At 37.6% G+C, this 16,664-nt stretch overlaps 1 protein-coding gene across 10 annotated transcripts in view; it reads left to right on the top strand.

The window, feature by feature from the left end:
- The window catches only part of MAPKAP1 (MAPK associated protein 1), a 106,904-nt gene that overhangs the window by 32,555 nt on the left and 57,685 nt on the right, over positions 1-16,664 (top strand). For 8 of the 10 annotated variants that reach the window (XM_083807252.1, XM_083807254.1, XM_083807247.1 and 5 more), the window contains one exon: positions 12,812-12,984. In XM_083807252.1, coding sequence (XP_083663378.1) covers positions 12,812-12,984 — 173 coding nt within the window. Of the gene's footprint in view, positions 1-12,811; positions 12,985-14,919; positions 14,952-16,664 lie in introns of all 10 variants that reach the window. The other 2 variants (XM_083807255.1, XM_083807253.1) reach the window with 1 other exon arrangement.

Here is a 16,664-nt window from a genome sequence, read left to right as displayed (position 1 = left end):
TCTTTTTTAAAAAAGAAAAAAAAAAAGGGGGGGGGGGGCAGGCAGGGAACCTCTTGGTGCCCGAATGACCACGTCTGCCTGCCCTGCTTCTGTTCTTCCCCACAGGCATCCTGTTTGGGTTGCTCATCCCTTCAATTCTTATAGGAACCGCTATCACAAAGATTGTGCTGAAGCGTGATTGTAATTGCCTTCTTCAAAATGCTTTCCTTGTCAAAAGTCCTTTTTACCTCTTATTGCAGATATTTTGAAGTTTATCAAATGCTTGAATAGAATAATGTAGTGTGCTATATTTAGTAAGGATGCACATCAAACCCTCCAGGCTTCCCTTAGTAAAGGAAAGAAATCTCATGTTTAATACGCTGAAAGCAGCGTTGTAACATATTAAAAATATTGTGTAATCCTAACAGTGCTACGTCTTCCAATCTGTCTATATATATGCATCATGACATCCCTCCTGACATCCCTGTTCAGTTTTAACAGAGAGGCACCTACAAAAGAAAGTTTAAAATAGCTTTTAGGTCTGAAGTTCTCCTTTGCCTATAACAGCTTCAGGAAGCATTTAACATGTTACAGGACCATCACCAATGGCTGCGATTTGGCTTGTGTTAAGCTCTTCTATGAGACTAATTCTCTCCAAATATCGTTACCCACAAACATCACAGTCCTTGGCTAGAAGCTGTTTTAAGTTTTCTAAGGAAAAGGAAAGTAATGGCAGTGGTTTGATCTGAAATATTTCAGCATGTTTGTGAAGCAGCACTGTCTCTATTTGTCTTCCTCTTCTCCTAACGTGCCCACAGCAGCTGCTTGCCTCATGGCTTCTTTAAAAGCCCAGTTTGGCAGCTGCGTTTATCCTGCAGAAAAAGGGGACGTACTGGCAGGGAAGGAGACTCCATCTTTGCCGTTTATTACATTTTTGTTCCTCAGCTGAGCTGCCCGAGCATGGGTGCTGCTGCGAGGGCTGGGGCAGCCCGGCTGAGCGCAGCTGTACCGGCGCGGCTGGGCGCTGTCCGGCTCTCCCTGCGGACTCGGTCATAAAGCAGTCCCATGTAATTTGCAAATTTGAAAGATTTTTTGAGAATTTCTGGGTTTGGCTGTTTTTTTTCTTTAAAAAAATAAACTGGGTTTTGATGTTATGGTTGGCGTTGCCTTACCTAGTAATTTCTTTGACTAAGAAGTAACAAGTAGAAGGCACACTTGGACTGTAAAGTACTGGGCTTAGTTTTTGTGTGAGAAATCAAAATTCTGCTTGACTCTTAATTTCAAAAATACTAGGAAGGTGAAGAACATCGTGAGTACAAGTGGGAGCCAGTTGTGACCATGCCTGGAGTCAGTAGAAGACCTGAGATTGTGACAGGAGTCCTTCTGAAGCACACAAACTCTGTTTCTCAGTATGAAATGTTAAAAAATAAAAATAAAATAAAATAAAACAGCCATTGCAATGAAATATATAGAAAACGTGTATGTAATGAATGGGCAGCTTGATGCATTAAAAAAAAAGGAAGCATTTTCTAAGCAATAATCATTAAAGGCAAGCTTATTTGGAATTAAAGAATTTTAAAGTAGTTTTTATAATGCAGTTGTTAATCTTTTGGTTGAATCATATTGCATTTTATTCTAACTGAATTTTTGCAATTTACTAATGCCATTATCTTTTCCTTAATTACAGATCAAACCAAATGAAAAATGTGTTCATAAGTTAAGGTTCTTAACAGCCAAAGAAATATGGATGTGTCTTATTAACGAGTGTTTTTAACGTCTGCAGTTTGCAGGAGGATTTGATGTACACTAGCAGACGTTTATTGGAAGAAATTTTTCTGAGGAAGATGAGTGTTTTTGAATTTCTCAGAGGACAGTCTTTAGACTATATGTTTACTGACCTTTGTACTGGAGAAATAATTTTAAAACATTGAAATTAATTATGGGGTAAGAACATTTATGGGTCTGTTCAAGCATCATAATATCAGTAACGAAAGAATTCTCATTTTGTAGTTAAGCATGTAATTTAAATGGAGTTGTAATTATTTTATTTGTTTCCATTATAAACTTAGATTTCTGTAGTCTGTTGCTTTAAAATACTTTTTCTGAAATTCAAAAATTCATCAAAATTAGCCATTTAAATTCAGATTTTGCATCTCCAAGTAAAGAAAAGTTACTGTACTAAAATTCAGTATTTTTATATTTTCCTTTTTCTTTGTGTAGTTCTTTAAAAAACACTTTAGAAGTAATTAATGGGATGTGGAGTAGTAGAATTGCAGAATATGAAAGCCCCAGTTGATCTTTTAGTATAAGGGTGATTTAGCACCCCATTTGTACCATAGCTTCGGCCTGGTATTTATTAAATATTCCCAATTCAGAATTTATAAAAGCAACGTAACGATCTGTTTAGTTCCGTATAAGATTCCTTTTGCATATCTGAAACAGGAAAATAAAGCTCTTAAGAAAAAGAAAATTGATTTATTAACAAGTAAAAAGTTTCTCAGCTGTCTGTGGAGATTTAATTTATTATGCCGTAGGCTGATACGGGTCTATGGTTGGGGGATGACATTGAAGAAACTGTATGCAAGAAAGTGCTATGAAGCCCTCTTATTGTTAAGGAATCATTAAGGTTGGAAAGGACCTCCGAGATCATCTGGTCCAACCCCTACCACCAATGTCACCCACTAAACCACATCCCTAAGCACCTCGTCCAACCTTTCCTTGAACACCCCCAGGGACGGTGACTCCACCACCTCTCTGGGCAACCCAACCCGTTCCAGTGCCTGAGCTATACTTGGACAAACTAGCCAACCAAAGCTTTTTTCACGTGCAAAATTTTAAGGGCAAAATCTTCCGAAGGTTTTCCTTTTTTACTAGCTTTTCTAGGCATACCACCCAAATGACCCATAGCTATTTAACTTGTATAGGAGAGAGCCCTTTTTTAAGCTGGTGCTTTCTGGTGGATGAACAAGTTGGATACCAGCACCTGCTTGGTTTTTGGAATGGGGGTGGAATGTAGGAGTTAGTCTTCATATTATTAATCCTGGACTTTCCCCCATACAATGGTTATCTCAAATGCTGATATAAGTTCCTACCATGTACGGAATGCTTTTTTTTCATTTTTAAATAATTAATTAGTTTTTGGCTTAAAATGAACTCAGACAAGAGTCCAGCCTTTCCATATGCCAGCTGTGATCATACCTTGTGTCTTTTATGTATACACTACAGACTCTTTTAAAGGAGCTCTTCCAAAGAGAAACGTAGCGGCTTGTCTGAAATCCCGAGTGCTGAGGGAAGGTAGTTACAAGCAGGAGGTAAAGAGCTGTTCCGTACCCAGGTAAAAGTGTAAGGAAACTTAGGTAGGGTGCAATTGTCAAGGCAGAGATTTTAGCCTTACTGGAGCTATTAAGCCAGTCTTCTGAAATGTAGTTCAGTTTCTTTCTCAACTGAGAGTCTATGTGTCATCTGTATTGTTTGAGAATGTGTTTTATGTACGGTATACAGTTTTTTATAAAAATAATTTTTGGGGCACAATAATGGGGAAGACAATATTTAAACAGATAACAATTTCAGTGCACACTTCTGTATAGGTAAGTAGTATTTTCCAGAAGAGGTGGTATAAAACTTTCACAGCCAGTCAATTCTTTCTGCAGTCATACCGATAGTAAAAATGACAGGACAAGTCGGCCACAGAAAACCTGTTGGTTGCTGTTGGTACAGTGAATCACAACTTGAGATTTCTCGAGAGGGTAAATCCAACAGCAGAACTTTTGTTGCTGGTTTGAGGATTTTATTTTTATTTTTTCCTTAACGGGTGGGAAGGGGGGGAATTGCGTCAGAGGCCCTCCGGCTCCTTGCTCTGCCTCGAAGGTCACTTGTCAGCTGTCCTCCTGTTTTCTTGGTGCAGTCCAGCCCTAGGATTATTTATCATCGATCGTTTTCTGAAGGCCACGCTTTGTAATCCCATGACTGTTCCTAACAACAAGTGAGAGGGAGCAGCGTGCTGCCGGCGCGGGGCCGGGGGCGGCTGCCAGGCCCCGCAGGAGCCAGGCCGCGAGCTGCCCGCCGCTTGGGCCCGGAGCGTGAGGAAGCCTCAGCTCAGGGGCAGGTGCACGACGTGAGTCCTGCTCTGTGCACCGTGGCTGTTGCTGAGGAACAATTCACAGAGGAAGTAAGATCCCACCTTCGTGAGCAGCCCCGCTGCTCCATTGTCTTCAGTCTCTCCAAAGGTTTTTAAACTGGGGGGGGAAAAAGCTGTTGGGATAAAGTCAGAAAGCAACGCTGAACACATTTCCATATAGAAACCCTCCTAGATAGGAAATTCCAGTTAATAATAATTTGGAGAAAAACCTGTAGTAAAACTTGAGCATATTAACTATTAAGAGTTTAATTTGAGCTCGGGGGGAAATGATCTAGATAGGCGCAGTAAAAATGATGAGATTTCAGGCAGATTTTACAGATGACTTTCTCTTTCTTTCTAAGAATAATCGAGTCATTTTAATGATAAGCCTTGCTTGGTTTCTTTGAATGGACTGTATGTAATTAGTTGCAGCTTCAACTTTGAAGTGTTTTGACAGAAACTGTATCATTTAGCTCATAAATTTTTTCTAGTATCTGCCTTAAATATTTGTTCATTTTCTGCAGCGTGCAACTTTGCTACTTCAGGTCAAATTTCAGATACAGCTCCGTTTTCTTTGTTATCTCGATTGCTTCCTTCAGGATGAGGGAGAATAATTAAACAGAACATCTTTTCCAAGCAGCTGGAGTCAAATTCCAGCTGACTGCAGCACCTGTGAAGATTGTACCTCTGCCTCGGGCTGCGCGGGTGCAGTGCCAGCCCCGGCTACGCAGTGACGCTGTGCTGAGAAGTGCACGGGCTCGGCGGCGTAATGCTACTGCCCTTCTGTGAGCTTCAGATGGCAATAATGCCGGTGAATGCAAAGTGTCTGGTTTAGACTAATTAGAGGGATGATTTGTGAAATGCTGGCTATTTATTTAATTAATCACCAGCACAAAGCTATAAAACCCATATTTTAAAAATCCCTGTTAGTTTGCCATGTGGTTAATAGATTGTGGCACATTAAAAAGTGACACGGTGATGTATTAAAAATGTTCCACCTAAGGTTGGCAAATGTCCTCAAGGAACTTAAGCTGTCTGCTTTATGCAACAGAAGCATAGGAGTAGAGTCTGATCTGTTTAGGGATTGAATATTTGTAAAAACATTTATCTTTTGAATAGCATCTGTTCATTAAAGTATCTTGTAGCATATTTTTTAACAAACAAATAATGTTTATGGTGTGGTTTTAATTATAAGTTTTGGTTGTGTTTTGTTATTGCAAAGAATGTCTCTTCCTCAGTATTAAATTTTTAAGTGTATTACTAAGTAAAATGTAAATAAATCTTCTAAAATAGGCCATTCCTTTTTTTTCTGTGCACAGAAACTAAGGATAGTTTCTTGTAATGAATGCATTTTTGTTGCAGCTATAGCAATTGTATTTTGATAAATCTGAATACGTGTTTTCATTCTTCAGCAGAACTATTGGAGCTGAATAGATAAGTGCGTAACATCCATGGCTAGCTCAGTGCCGTCTCAGTCAGTATGAAATTCAGTCCTCTGGAGAAAGGCAGCTCCAGGTCCTGTGTTTGACTTCATTGATGCTGTAGGGATTGTGCTGACCTGCTGCATAGGAGGTGCTTTCATTCCTGGCAGAATTCTGTTTGAATGTGGCAGGATTAAAGATGGACTGGATCCATTTGTCCTGAAAATGATACCTCTATGAAAGGAAATGAGGCCTGGGCTGTAAAGGGGATGCTGGCTTTTTCCCTCCATTTTGATTTTGTCAGAAAAGAATAACAAGAAATCATATCCATAGCACTTTAATTTTAATTTTTTAATTTAAAGAGAGTTGTATAAAGTAATACATGTTAACATGATTGAGATACGCTGTTACAAGAATTATATGCATTCTTCCTCGCTCAGGACTTGCATAGTTTTATTAATTGTGGGAATGAATGCCAGGAAGGAACAGGCAGTAATTTTGGATATTTGATTAAGTGGTTTTATATGTAAATCATAGTTTTGAGTTGCATATAAAAATTTGTTCACGTGGAAGCGTGGAAGGAAACTGTCCAGCTCTGGAGGTTATGTTTCTCAGCTGTGTGTTGTATAATTAACCGGTACATTAGGAGGAGGGCTGGAATAAAACATGAGTATGTTAATGCAGCCTGGAGCTGATGTTGTAGTGATCATTGCAATGCAGATAAAGCATTTCTCATAACTGCTGCTGCCTACTGGAGCCTTTGAAACATCTGGACCTTTAATTGAAAAATAGTGTGATGCTATACAAAGCAGACATGCTAAGTGAAGTCAACAATTTAGAATTTAAAAAAAAAAAAGTGTTATTTACCTTGTAGTTAAATATTCATACTTTGTTATGCTTTGTATAACAGGAAATTACTGGGTTAAATTTTTATGAATAGTGGCAGCATGAATAAGATAAATTAAGTATTTAACAACGTTAATGGAATTTTACATTGCGATCTGCTAAGTCTGCAGCACAAGCTGGGATGATACAAAGGAGAATCCACTTGTCAGAAAAGAACAACTTGGAAGCGTCATATAAAAACTGTGACGACTGGCAGATAGTTGCGTGGTCACTTGTTCAGTCGATTGTCCCAGTGGCCTCACTAGCAGTATTGTTCCATAAATGGCATAAGCATAACAGGAGTAATTATATGATTACTACAGGAATGTAATACTAGAAAAATAATGTAAAATACTAAAAATGATGTAAAATACAAATACTGACTTAACCACCTGATGAAATAAATGACATTCTTATTTTGCCATAGTAAGGTATAGTGTGGTGTACTGCAACATAAAAGGGATAGAGCTACTCTGTCTTTTCATACGAGCACTAAGACTTAGCATCATGTTTGTGAATATTGATGTAATATGTAACTGAACAGGTATTTTCTCCAGTTCTGCTATAATATTCTGCAAATACAATGAACAGACTCTGCTATAAATATTTAACCATCATATTACATTAGATGCTGTTTTGCTCACTGCACCAAAATCTACTAGTTGCAGCTACATGTTTCATTCCTGTGTAGTGTGGGTCTCGTATATTGAGGCTGATAAACGCGTTCATCATCCTGTTTTGCTGCCAGTGTGTTCTCTCTGAACCATATGCCCGTAGTGTCATTATATTCCACTACAGTATAAGGGTTTCTGCCACATGCTTATTGAAAGCTTTCAAGATATTTGATCATCTAAACTTAAAACACAGACAAAACCCACACTATTTTCAGATGGTTCTTGTCAATTCAGGCCCTTAAAAGCAATTTGATTGGAGTGAATGTGACTGTTCTATTCCCATTTATTTTGGATGAAGAAATAACTACTTTTTTTTTTTTTAATCAAGAGGTTAGGAAATATAGGTTTTCAATATTCATCTTAGAAAAATATAGTCCTTTGTATTGCCATAAACATCTGTGCTCTGATCTGTTAGAACTTCTATTTGTATTTGAAATATATTTACTCACGTTAACTTAGATTTTTCCCCTTCGTTTATTTTCTCTGCGTTGTTTAAATACATATTTGAATAAGTTATGTTTAAGAGTTGATTACTGGATTATATAGTAAGCTAAATACCTCTTAACCTAAAACAAAAACATTTCACTTAGTTTAAAAGTGAAAAGAAATTTTATTTGTAAAAGGTAAGCATTTGTTTCCATTTTGTGTAATGTTCAGCACTGTTTGCTGGGAGGTGAGTCAATGACTTGAATTAATTATAATTACTGAAAAGACATATACTGATTGAGCAAATAAAGTAGTAAGCTCATTTGTGCCAAGGCCATCTAATTAAATGCTAACTTTGGATAAACTAGATGTGCATGAAAGATTAATTTTTGGAGGTTTTTATGACTCCCACTAAATAATGATTCAGTAAAATCTTTGCATTATATCATTAGAACATCTAATCTTAAAGTGATATAACACTTAGGCACAGAACTCTACTGTACAGAAAGATGCAGTAAATTATTATCGCTGAAAATTAATCACTTTTCTCTAGGAAATGTTTATGGACTTTGTTCTAATTTTCTCTTCTGGTGTGCAGCAAAACAGCTCAGGAGTGGGAAGGATGCAGCATATATGTTTTTCCTCAACGACTTTCGTTAGGTTCCTATTATGCAAGTACTTGAGAAGAGCATTTAGGAGTATGTTGTCCTTGTGATGGAAAGAACTGTACCAAATTCCCTTTATCATCTGGGAGAATATTAGTTGCTCTGCAATAACCCATTCAAGATATAAATCGTCTGTTATTGGAGAGAGGTGTAGATTTTCTCATGGACTTTGATTAAAAGTTTATTTTACATCTTATAAAGACTTCCCGTGTTGAAAGAATTGATTGTTTAAATATGTAACTTTTTTATTTTAACATATTCTGTTTATATTTAAAGCATGTTTTATTACAGAATATTAAATAATGATACAGATATTTCTAAAACCACATGTGGCCAATGAAGATCATTCCATATGCAGTTTTCCTGTGCTAACTGTGGTAACCACTAGTTATATCATGAAACATTACAGCTGTACAAGTACATTCCTACAAAATCTATTATAATGCACGACTTGATTTGCCTATCATATCCTTCACTCTCGTGTCTGGAAGCAGTAGCACACGTGCATGCTGTTGGTGCTACTTACTTGTTAAAAGAGACCAACAAATACCATCACTATACATCTCCAAAGGTTGCTGTATTCTGGCTGTGTTTATTTTGGACAATATGAGAAAAGTGGATTCACAGCAGCTGTAGTCTTGGATGCCAATTTATTCTTTGACAGGAAGTTTGTTTATTAATGGCAATACTTTTACTAAGCTTAGCTACTGTTACTTTTGTGTTTAATTGTCAAAGTGCAAAAAATACATTGATCTGCTTAAATAAAATTATAAAAAATAGAAAACAGAAAATCTGTGAATTCAGCAGATTGTACATTTCAGCAATGTCAAATAGCATATATAATTTCGTGCAGTTCATGAATAGCAGCAGCAAAGAATACGTGTAGTGTGCCAAAAAGCTACAATGCGCTAGACACTAAGAGTTATGAAAACAGAGGTAAACAGAATTAAAAGTAAATGATTTATATGCATACAAAATTAGCAATAATTTGTGAAGTAGTATCCCTTTTTTATTTTGTCCCTTCAAGGCTGTGTATGCTGCACAGGGCCGTGTCGTCTGTCCTAATAGCGGCACCACTTATCACCATTTGGTGATAAAACATTGCTTTGAGTGAGATGAAAATGCTATAGAAATAGCAAATTATTTTTTTTTAAGATCAAACTGAATGAAAACAGTAGGTAGTCTTAAGAGAATCTATTAATGAAAATATTAAGAAAATTTTCTGTGATTTATTGAATGTTTAGTGTGTATTCAGTTACTCTTGACTTCTTTACAAGATTGGTGGAATCTAACATTTCTAACAATAAAACCTTAATGGAATCAGATTTGCGATTTCGTAGAAAATTAACGAGATATTTTGTCAATTTTATTCCAGACTTCATTTGTCAGAATATACAGTGTCCAGTGACAAGCTAAAAGAATTTTTGACAAATTAACTATGCCACAGGTGACAGATCAGGAAAATGTTAATTTAACAGCCCCTTTATGCTTCCCAGATTTATTGGAGGCTATTAAGGAAACTCCAAATGGTAAGGCCCTTGGCCCTGAATAGATTTTCCATTGAATTTTATACAGGATCTATTAATAAAGTTTGTCGCTGCCTTTTTGAATATAGGTAATTGTACTTTATCTTCTGTGTCTCCTCAGCATTTACAATTGGAATACTGTTTTTAGTTGGAAGAAAAAAGTAATTATGCTTCCAGTAGTGCCTGTAATCTGGGCCTGAATGATCCCTCCTAGAGACGTAACTATAAGCACTATAGAAACCCCACAAGTTATTACTAGCTAAATCCATTGTGGGCAGATCTTTGACTCTTGGCCACTGAGACGAATAGTTCGATCCATGTTATTCAGTCCCGCCACCTACAAACACTTACCTAATAAGCTTTTCACAGGTAGTAATTGAGCTCTGTGGGACTTTCTGCACAATTAATATTTTGCAGGATCAAGCTAAGTATGGATTCATTCAGTCCTGTAGACAGGTACCTGATGTTTTGGACTTCTAACGCTGTTTCAGAACAAATACCACCCATTTGTAATAAAAGTATCAGTTTGTAATAGAGATTTTTTCCAAAGTCCTTTGGCTTAGCATTTGATCAGTCCAAGCCTTGACCCATGTGCTTATAGGCCATACTAATTTTTCTTACCTCCTGTGATACTGAATGTTCTCATTATTAATAGAAAGTCTAATAAGCTTCTAATTCTCAGGTTTCAGGCCCTGTAATGTCTTACGGCAATCACTTTTAGAGCACTAGGACTGTTACTTGTGATTGTGCCATTTTGGGGTTTCAGTGTATAACCAGGCATACCTAGGATTCCCATTAATTTCCTTAATAATTGCTGTTTGCTCATTCAAGTGCAAACATTGTTGAAACAACAGGTCTCCTGTTCTTGCCGCTATCTCCGGTCATTACTGCAGTGTAAGCAATGTGCACAAATTTATGCGTGCTAGTATATTCCCCTGGCTAGCGTGTGCACCTGGACAAAGACAGAAACAGACTTGAGATTAGGGATTCATTACCTGATATTATTTAATGTCCCTTAAAAATAGTCATGTAAGCAGGAAAGCAAGAGGAGAGAGAAAAAGAAACCAAAAAACCTGTTTCTGCGAGTAGCTGTAATTCTATCGTGTTAGTGTTTTCGTTGGAGAAGCAAGGTTGTGGGTGCGGGTGGTATCTCAGAGCATCAAAGGCACACAACAGCCAAGTGCTTGGGCTGGATGGATGCTGTAATATCTGCACCAAATGTGCCTAACTTGAAAGTAATTTTATCAATTTAAGAAAATGCCTTGAAGATGAAAAAGTTATGAAAAGTCCCTCCTACAAACATGTTGACATGTCATCTTGGTTTTACTAAGCTTATCCAAAGGCTTCTTAAGGCTCATCCAAACGAGGTGGTGTAACGTAGCAATTCCATTCCCTTCCCCAGAATAGGGGACAAACCTAACACCTTCTTCTAAACGACTAAAAATGATTTCTTCTGGACCTCAACAACATGGGAAGAGGAGGTATCTGCACTACAACAATGCTTTATTAAAAAACATATTCATTATATTTGGATGGATTTTAATAATGCTTTTAGCTATGCTAATATGAATAATTTTAATCTTTAAATTCCTATTATTTCTCTAATTTATAATCGCACTGAAGGATCAAATGGTTTTTAACAATATATCGAAATTAGCACATGGCATTTAACTCCCTGTTTTATAGTCTCATCGTAGAAATACAGTATTGAATCCTTTTATTCTGTTACTTAGAATTCCAAGTGATTAATTCTAACAATACTTTCTTTTCTCAAGGCCCATATATGTATACAGTTAGGCGGAGATAGATGGTCACGTCGGGTGCTTTTGAAGAGGGGATCACAGTATAAAATCTTTTGTCTGTTTAAAACATTACAGGTTTAAAAATCTGTGGTAGATTAAACATTTTTTTCTTTTAATGCAAACTTTATAAAGCTTTATGTCGCTGTGCATTTTGTATTTTATTTAAGTGTTAATCCTCACAGTTCCAAATAGGTGGATTTTTTTTTTAATACAGTAAGTTCCAATAAAAAGCAATATTAGTTAATCTTTCCTGGTTGTCTTCAGCCAGCGTGAAATATTTACATGGCTTGGCCTTCCGTCTGACTGGCTCCCTTGGCAAACCAAGGCCAAGCCTAAGGCTTGTTCCTGACCCGTGCCTCGGCCTCTGCTCGTGGTCGGCGTTCCCTCTGCCGCCCCCGGGCTGCTGCGGCTCCGGTTCCGCTGGGCGGGCGGCGGTGCTGCCGGGCCCTGCGAGCGGGGCTCCCAGCCTACAGCTCTTGCTTCTGGACTGCTCGCACCTGTGAGGTTCAAGTTTAGGTCTGGTGAATTTGTGTGTGTAGGCCGCCGCCAGCCGTGGTAGTTTCTTCCTCCTGCCCCTCTCCGTCGGAACGCACCGGCCTGTCTGCAGCCTCTCCTGCACCTGGGTGGCTCCACGCGTTGTACCCTGGGGCGCGTCCCGGCGCGAAGGCCTTTGGCTCCGGTTTGTGTGTCGGCAGGTGGAAGGGAGCCGAAGGGAAAAGAGAGAGAACGAGTCCCAGTAAGCTGGAGGGAGACTCGAAGCGATGGGGAGCAAGGAGCGCTGCCAGGTCCGGTGCTGTCCAGGATCCCGGTGCTCGAGCAGCTGGCGAAGCCGAGCGGCGCTGCGGGGCCGCGCTGCCGCCTGTGCCCGTGCCCCCAGCCAGGCCCTGGCTGCAGAGCCAGCGGGGACAGAGGGAGGCAGAAGTGCAGAAACAAGGGTTATGCTAATACTAGAGACTGGGGGGGAAATGTTTCCTGAAGTCTTAGGTAGGCTGGTTAGTTTTCTTTTTTTTGCCTTTTCTTTTTTTTTCAATTTCATTTCTTCGTTTAGCTCCTGCAAGAACGTGGAATCTTGCAGTGAAGTTCAGGCTTTTTATGGAAATCTGCAGAATCTTTGCCAAATCTTTCATACTCCTCTTGCAGAAAAGTTAAACAGCTGTAAATGAATTAGAATTTAAATTCAAACTTCTTTCAATTTTAAGGCATAGCAGTGTGTTTTGATCTCACTACTGAGAAGAATTCCATCCGTACCACGTTGTGTATTAGCTCTGTCATACCTTTTCTTTCATACATTCTAATGAAATGTATTTTCTTGACAGGGTCATGTTGGTACAACGGCAACCAAAAAAATTGATGTCTACCTCCCACTGCATGCAAGCCAAGACAAACTACAGCCCATGACAGTTGTGACGATAGCAAATGCCAAGGTGCATGACCTGATTGGACTAATATGCTGGCAATATACAAGTGAGGGACGGGAACCAAAACTGAAGTAATGTTCTTTCTTTACTACCTCTTGATCTCTAATTTTCTCCTCTGCAGCGTTTTTGCATAATGAAATGGATTTTCATGTCAATATTTTAGTAGATAAATCTTAGAGAAACTACCTACACATTTATCTGTATTTCCTTTTGAGAAATACACATGCATCTATATCCATTTCTCTTTCAATTAAACTTCTGGTTACTGTATAATGATAAGCATATGAGGCCATGGATCTGTAAAGAATCATAATTTCAAAACGCTCTATGTAAAAATAATATAAAACCTATCTCTTTTGATGTCATGGAGACATTTTTTATGTCCCATCCATTTTTTTTTTTGTACTGTTCTTAATGGCTGAGATCACAAGGATGTCAAATAAAATGTAGAGCTCATCTGTAACTCCCTCCATTTGTTTCTTTTGAGAGAAGGTACCCAGGTACCCAGGTTCTGCCTCTTACTGCTCTGCGCGGTACCAGGTCCTTCCCCCAGATTCATGGAGAGAAATCACTGTACTGGGTGACGGTGTGTCTTGGAAGTACCACTAACGTTCTACTGAAATTATATTTTATATTTTAGTCTTAATGCTTATGTCTGCAAACAAGAATTCTGTCATAGAACTTCAGCATTATCACTACTTGCTTTCTGTGGTTATTTTGTTGACATAATCACTTTCATTCATTATAGTCATGTTAAAATATTTCTGCTTTTCTAAGAATTGACAGAAATAGAGGCTAAAGGTGCTTTTCTTTCCAGGTTATCATCCTGGAGATATCACCAAATTCTAAACCATTCTATGGTGATGACATTCTATTGTCAAATAAGGATCTTAAAAACAAAATAAACAGCAGTTTTATTTGAAATTATGAATACAGTTGTGTTCTTTAATTCAAAAGCAATGTCATGCAGTATTTTGTAATCGCTATAAAACTTTTATCTCAGTCATGTTGGTTTTTTTTCAGTAAAAGAAGAGCAAAGTCCTTAGAAATTTTAGCTTCGGTTAATGAATGGAGTTTTCAGTATGTTTGGTAGTCATTGCTTACCTCTTCACTGGGGAAAAAAACGTGCCTCTGAAATTTCTGAGCCTAAATAACGGTTTGGATTTGTCACGCTGGAGAACAAGGGTTGTTTGCTTTATCATGGTAGTTGACTTAAGGAGTACACAGAACAGGTACTTCACAGAATCACAGAATCACAGAGAATCAGACCCACACAGAATCAGAGTAACTTTGCTTTTAAAACAGTTCTGTAACATGCAAAGAAATACTTCAATTTTTGCTGGATCATAGAGCATGAAAAGAACTTAAAATAGTGTATTATGGAGTTATTGGTAACAGTTATAAGCAGGTGACTTTTTCGGTCCAAAGAAGGTTAACAGTTTTGTTTGATGCTTTTATATGAGCCAGTCAGTTTTTCCCATTTTCATTGTTCCTGGAATGTTTGATGAATGTTTTTTTCTTTGGTATTGTATTTGGCTCTTTCAGCATTTTTCAAGTGTTTGAGAACTCTGTAGTCCTCTCCCTTGTAGCACAGTCGTGATGGGGAAGGGAAAACGTTGAGAGGTTGCTTGAACTGCCCTTTTTTAGGATCCTGGGGTTTAGTGGAATTCTGATTAATAGACATAGGCAGAGGGTGGCACAGAAGAGCAACCTCTCTTGAAAACAGTTTCATGGATATTGTTGCCTTGGACAAAGGATTTGCCTTAGCAATTCTGACTGTACATATAAGATACTTCAGAGGGTAAACACCTCAGTTTTTTTGTTTGTTTTTACACTGGAGAAGAAGAAATATAAAATAGTTTGCAGGTGGTGCCATTTTGTTTGCTGTTACTGATTTCTGTTCGTTATATCATAAATTCAGGAGTGTCCTATGTGTATTATTAGCTTATTTTTTAACGAGTAAGATACCACTAAAATAAATCTTTGGGCACATGCGTGTTTTTCAGGAGCACAGCACACCTCAGATGGAACAATGCCAGTGAGTAGAAGCATTCCATGAAACATTGCTGCCCACAGCAAAAGTCAGCAGTGGGAGGAAATGAATTTCACTGTCTGACTTGAAGGATAAGATGTTACGATGTGTCAAAGAGTGATCATGACCAAGGAAGCTGTCTCATGTAATCAAATCTCAGGACAGAAATAGTAAAATAAAATAATTAATGGAGGCACTATTTGGTTCCCCAGAATAGGCTAACAGCAGCAATTGAGAAACTGGATACAAATGCTCAGAGGCAGGGGCAGTGCCTCAAGATTCCAAGAAGTTTGTTTTCTTGTGTAGTTCTTAGTTATTTCTCATGCCTCTGGTTGTTGTTTAGTTTTTGTTTGTTTGTTTTTAGCATTGCTGACTGCCTGTTCTGTTCTTTAGCAAGGATTGATATAACTGTAGACTAATTATTTCCAAGTAACAAAATAGCTTGTGTAGGTTGCACATTTTGGTTTTTGTTCCTGGTTTAGTATGAAAAGAAAAAATCAGGTTCACTGTGACATTCCATTGAAATACATATGCATAATGCTTCAAATGTAATATACAGTGCATGCAAAATGGTAAATGTACCTTCTAGTAGTACAGTTTGAGAATAATGAGGAGGCTAAGGTTTTGTAATAAGGAGAAACAACCACGCTGCCTTTAGGAAAAGTATATTTTAATAATTCTTTTTCCTTTTTTAATGTTTTGTATTCATTTAGTCTACCTATTATAATTTATTTATTATTTATTATCTCTATTTGGTGTCTTGATATGAGGAATTACTGACAGTGTTAGCAACCCTGTTTCAGGCCTCTTTCATATGAACTTTAGTCATAACCCACTGGACCATTCCCTTGCCAACCACTAAGGGATTTGCTGTAATGATTCTGCCTGCAAAAATCATAAAATATTTCTAGCAATAAATTCTACTGATATACAAAATTCAAATAAACTTCCTCGTTTTAGATTTAAGAATTCAGTTACATTTGTCAACCATTGTACTTAACTTTTACATTCTGTCTACCTTCCAAAATTTTGAACCTTGTAATTCAAAACCTAAAGTTCAAGACTTTCATCTTATCCTTGTGGAGGTTCAAAATGCAAAACAGTTTTACACATTGGGCTTGTTTTTTCAGTAGATTACCTGTAATGGATATTAAGAAGGTACCTGGTCTCCATTAATTATTGGACTGTTGTCTATGTTATATTAGTATTTTGACTTAAGTCCAGTATATAATAAGCACTTGTAATAGCTCTGAAACAACAGCATATAAAAAAGTACAATTTCAGTAACCAGTTCATACCTTAAAGTGCATATTAATGGATCATTCTCTGTGACAGAACATCAAAGTATGTATTAGGTCATTTATATCTTGATTCTTTTTTGCCACAGATAACATGAAATGGTCTCTCTTTTAGCACGATTGTGTGCTTTTAAATTTTAATTTAGCTCATCAGAGTAAGTAGATCTCAAAGTTGTGACTTAATCTGTGAAACACACTCCATGTTTTAAGTCATTTGTAGCCCCCTAAATTTATAACATAACACATTTTGTATTTTCAGTATAATTGGTGGAAGATGAGCTGGTTTCACCACCGCTGTTTTTGGTATCTGGATTCTATGAGACCACCCTGAATGTCATCTGCCGCCTGTGTGGCTGTATGTCCCTTCAGATCTAATGAGAATTATGCAAATGGGTCAAGTACCAAATGAAAATGTTAACTT

This window comes from Anser anser (genome assembly GCF_964211835.1).
Source record: "Anser anser genome assembly, chromosome: 21".
Classification (NCBI taxonomy): domain Eukaryota; kingdom Metazoa; phylum Chordata; class Aves; order Anseriformes; family Anatidae; genus Anser; species Anser anser.
The sequence above is the reverse complement of the archived record's forward strand: the minus strand, read 5'-3'. Positions and strand labels throughout refer to the sequence as shown.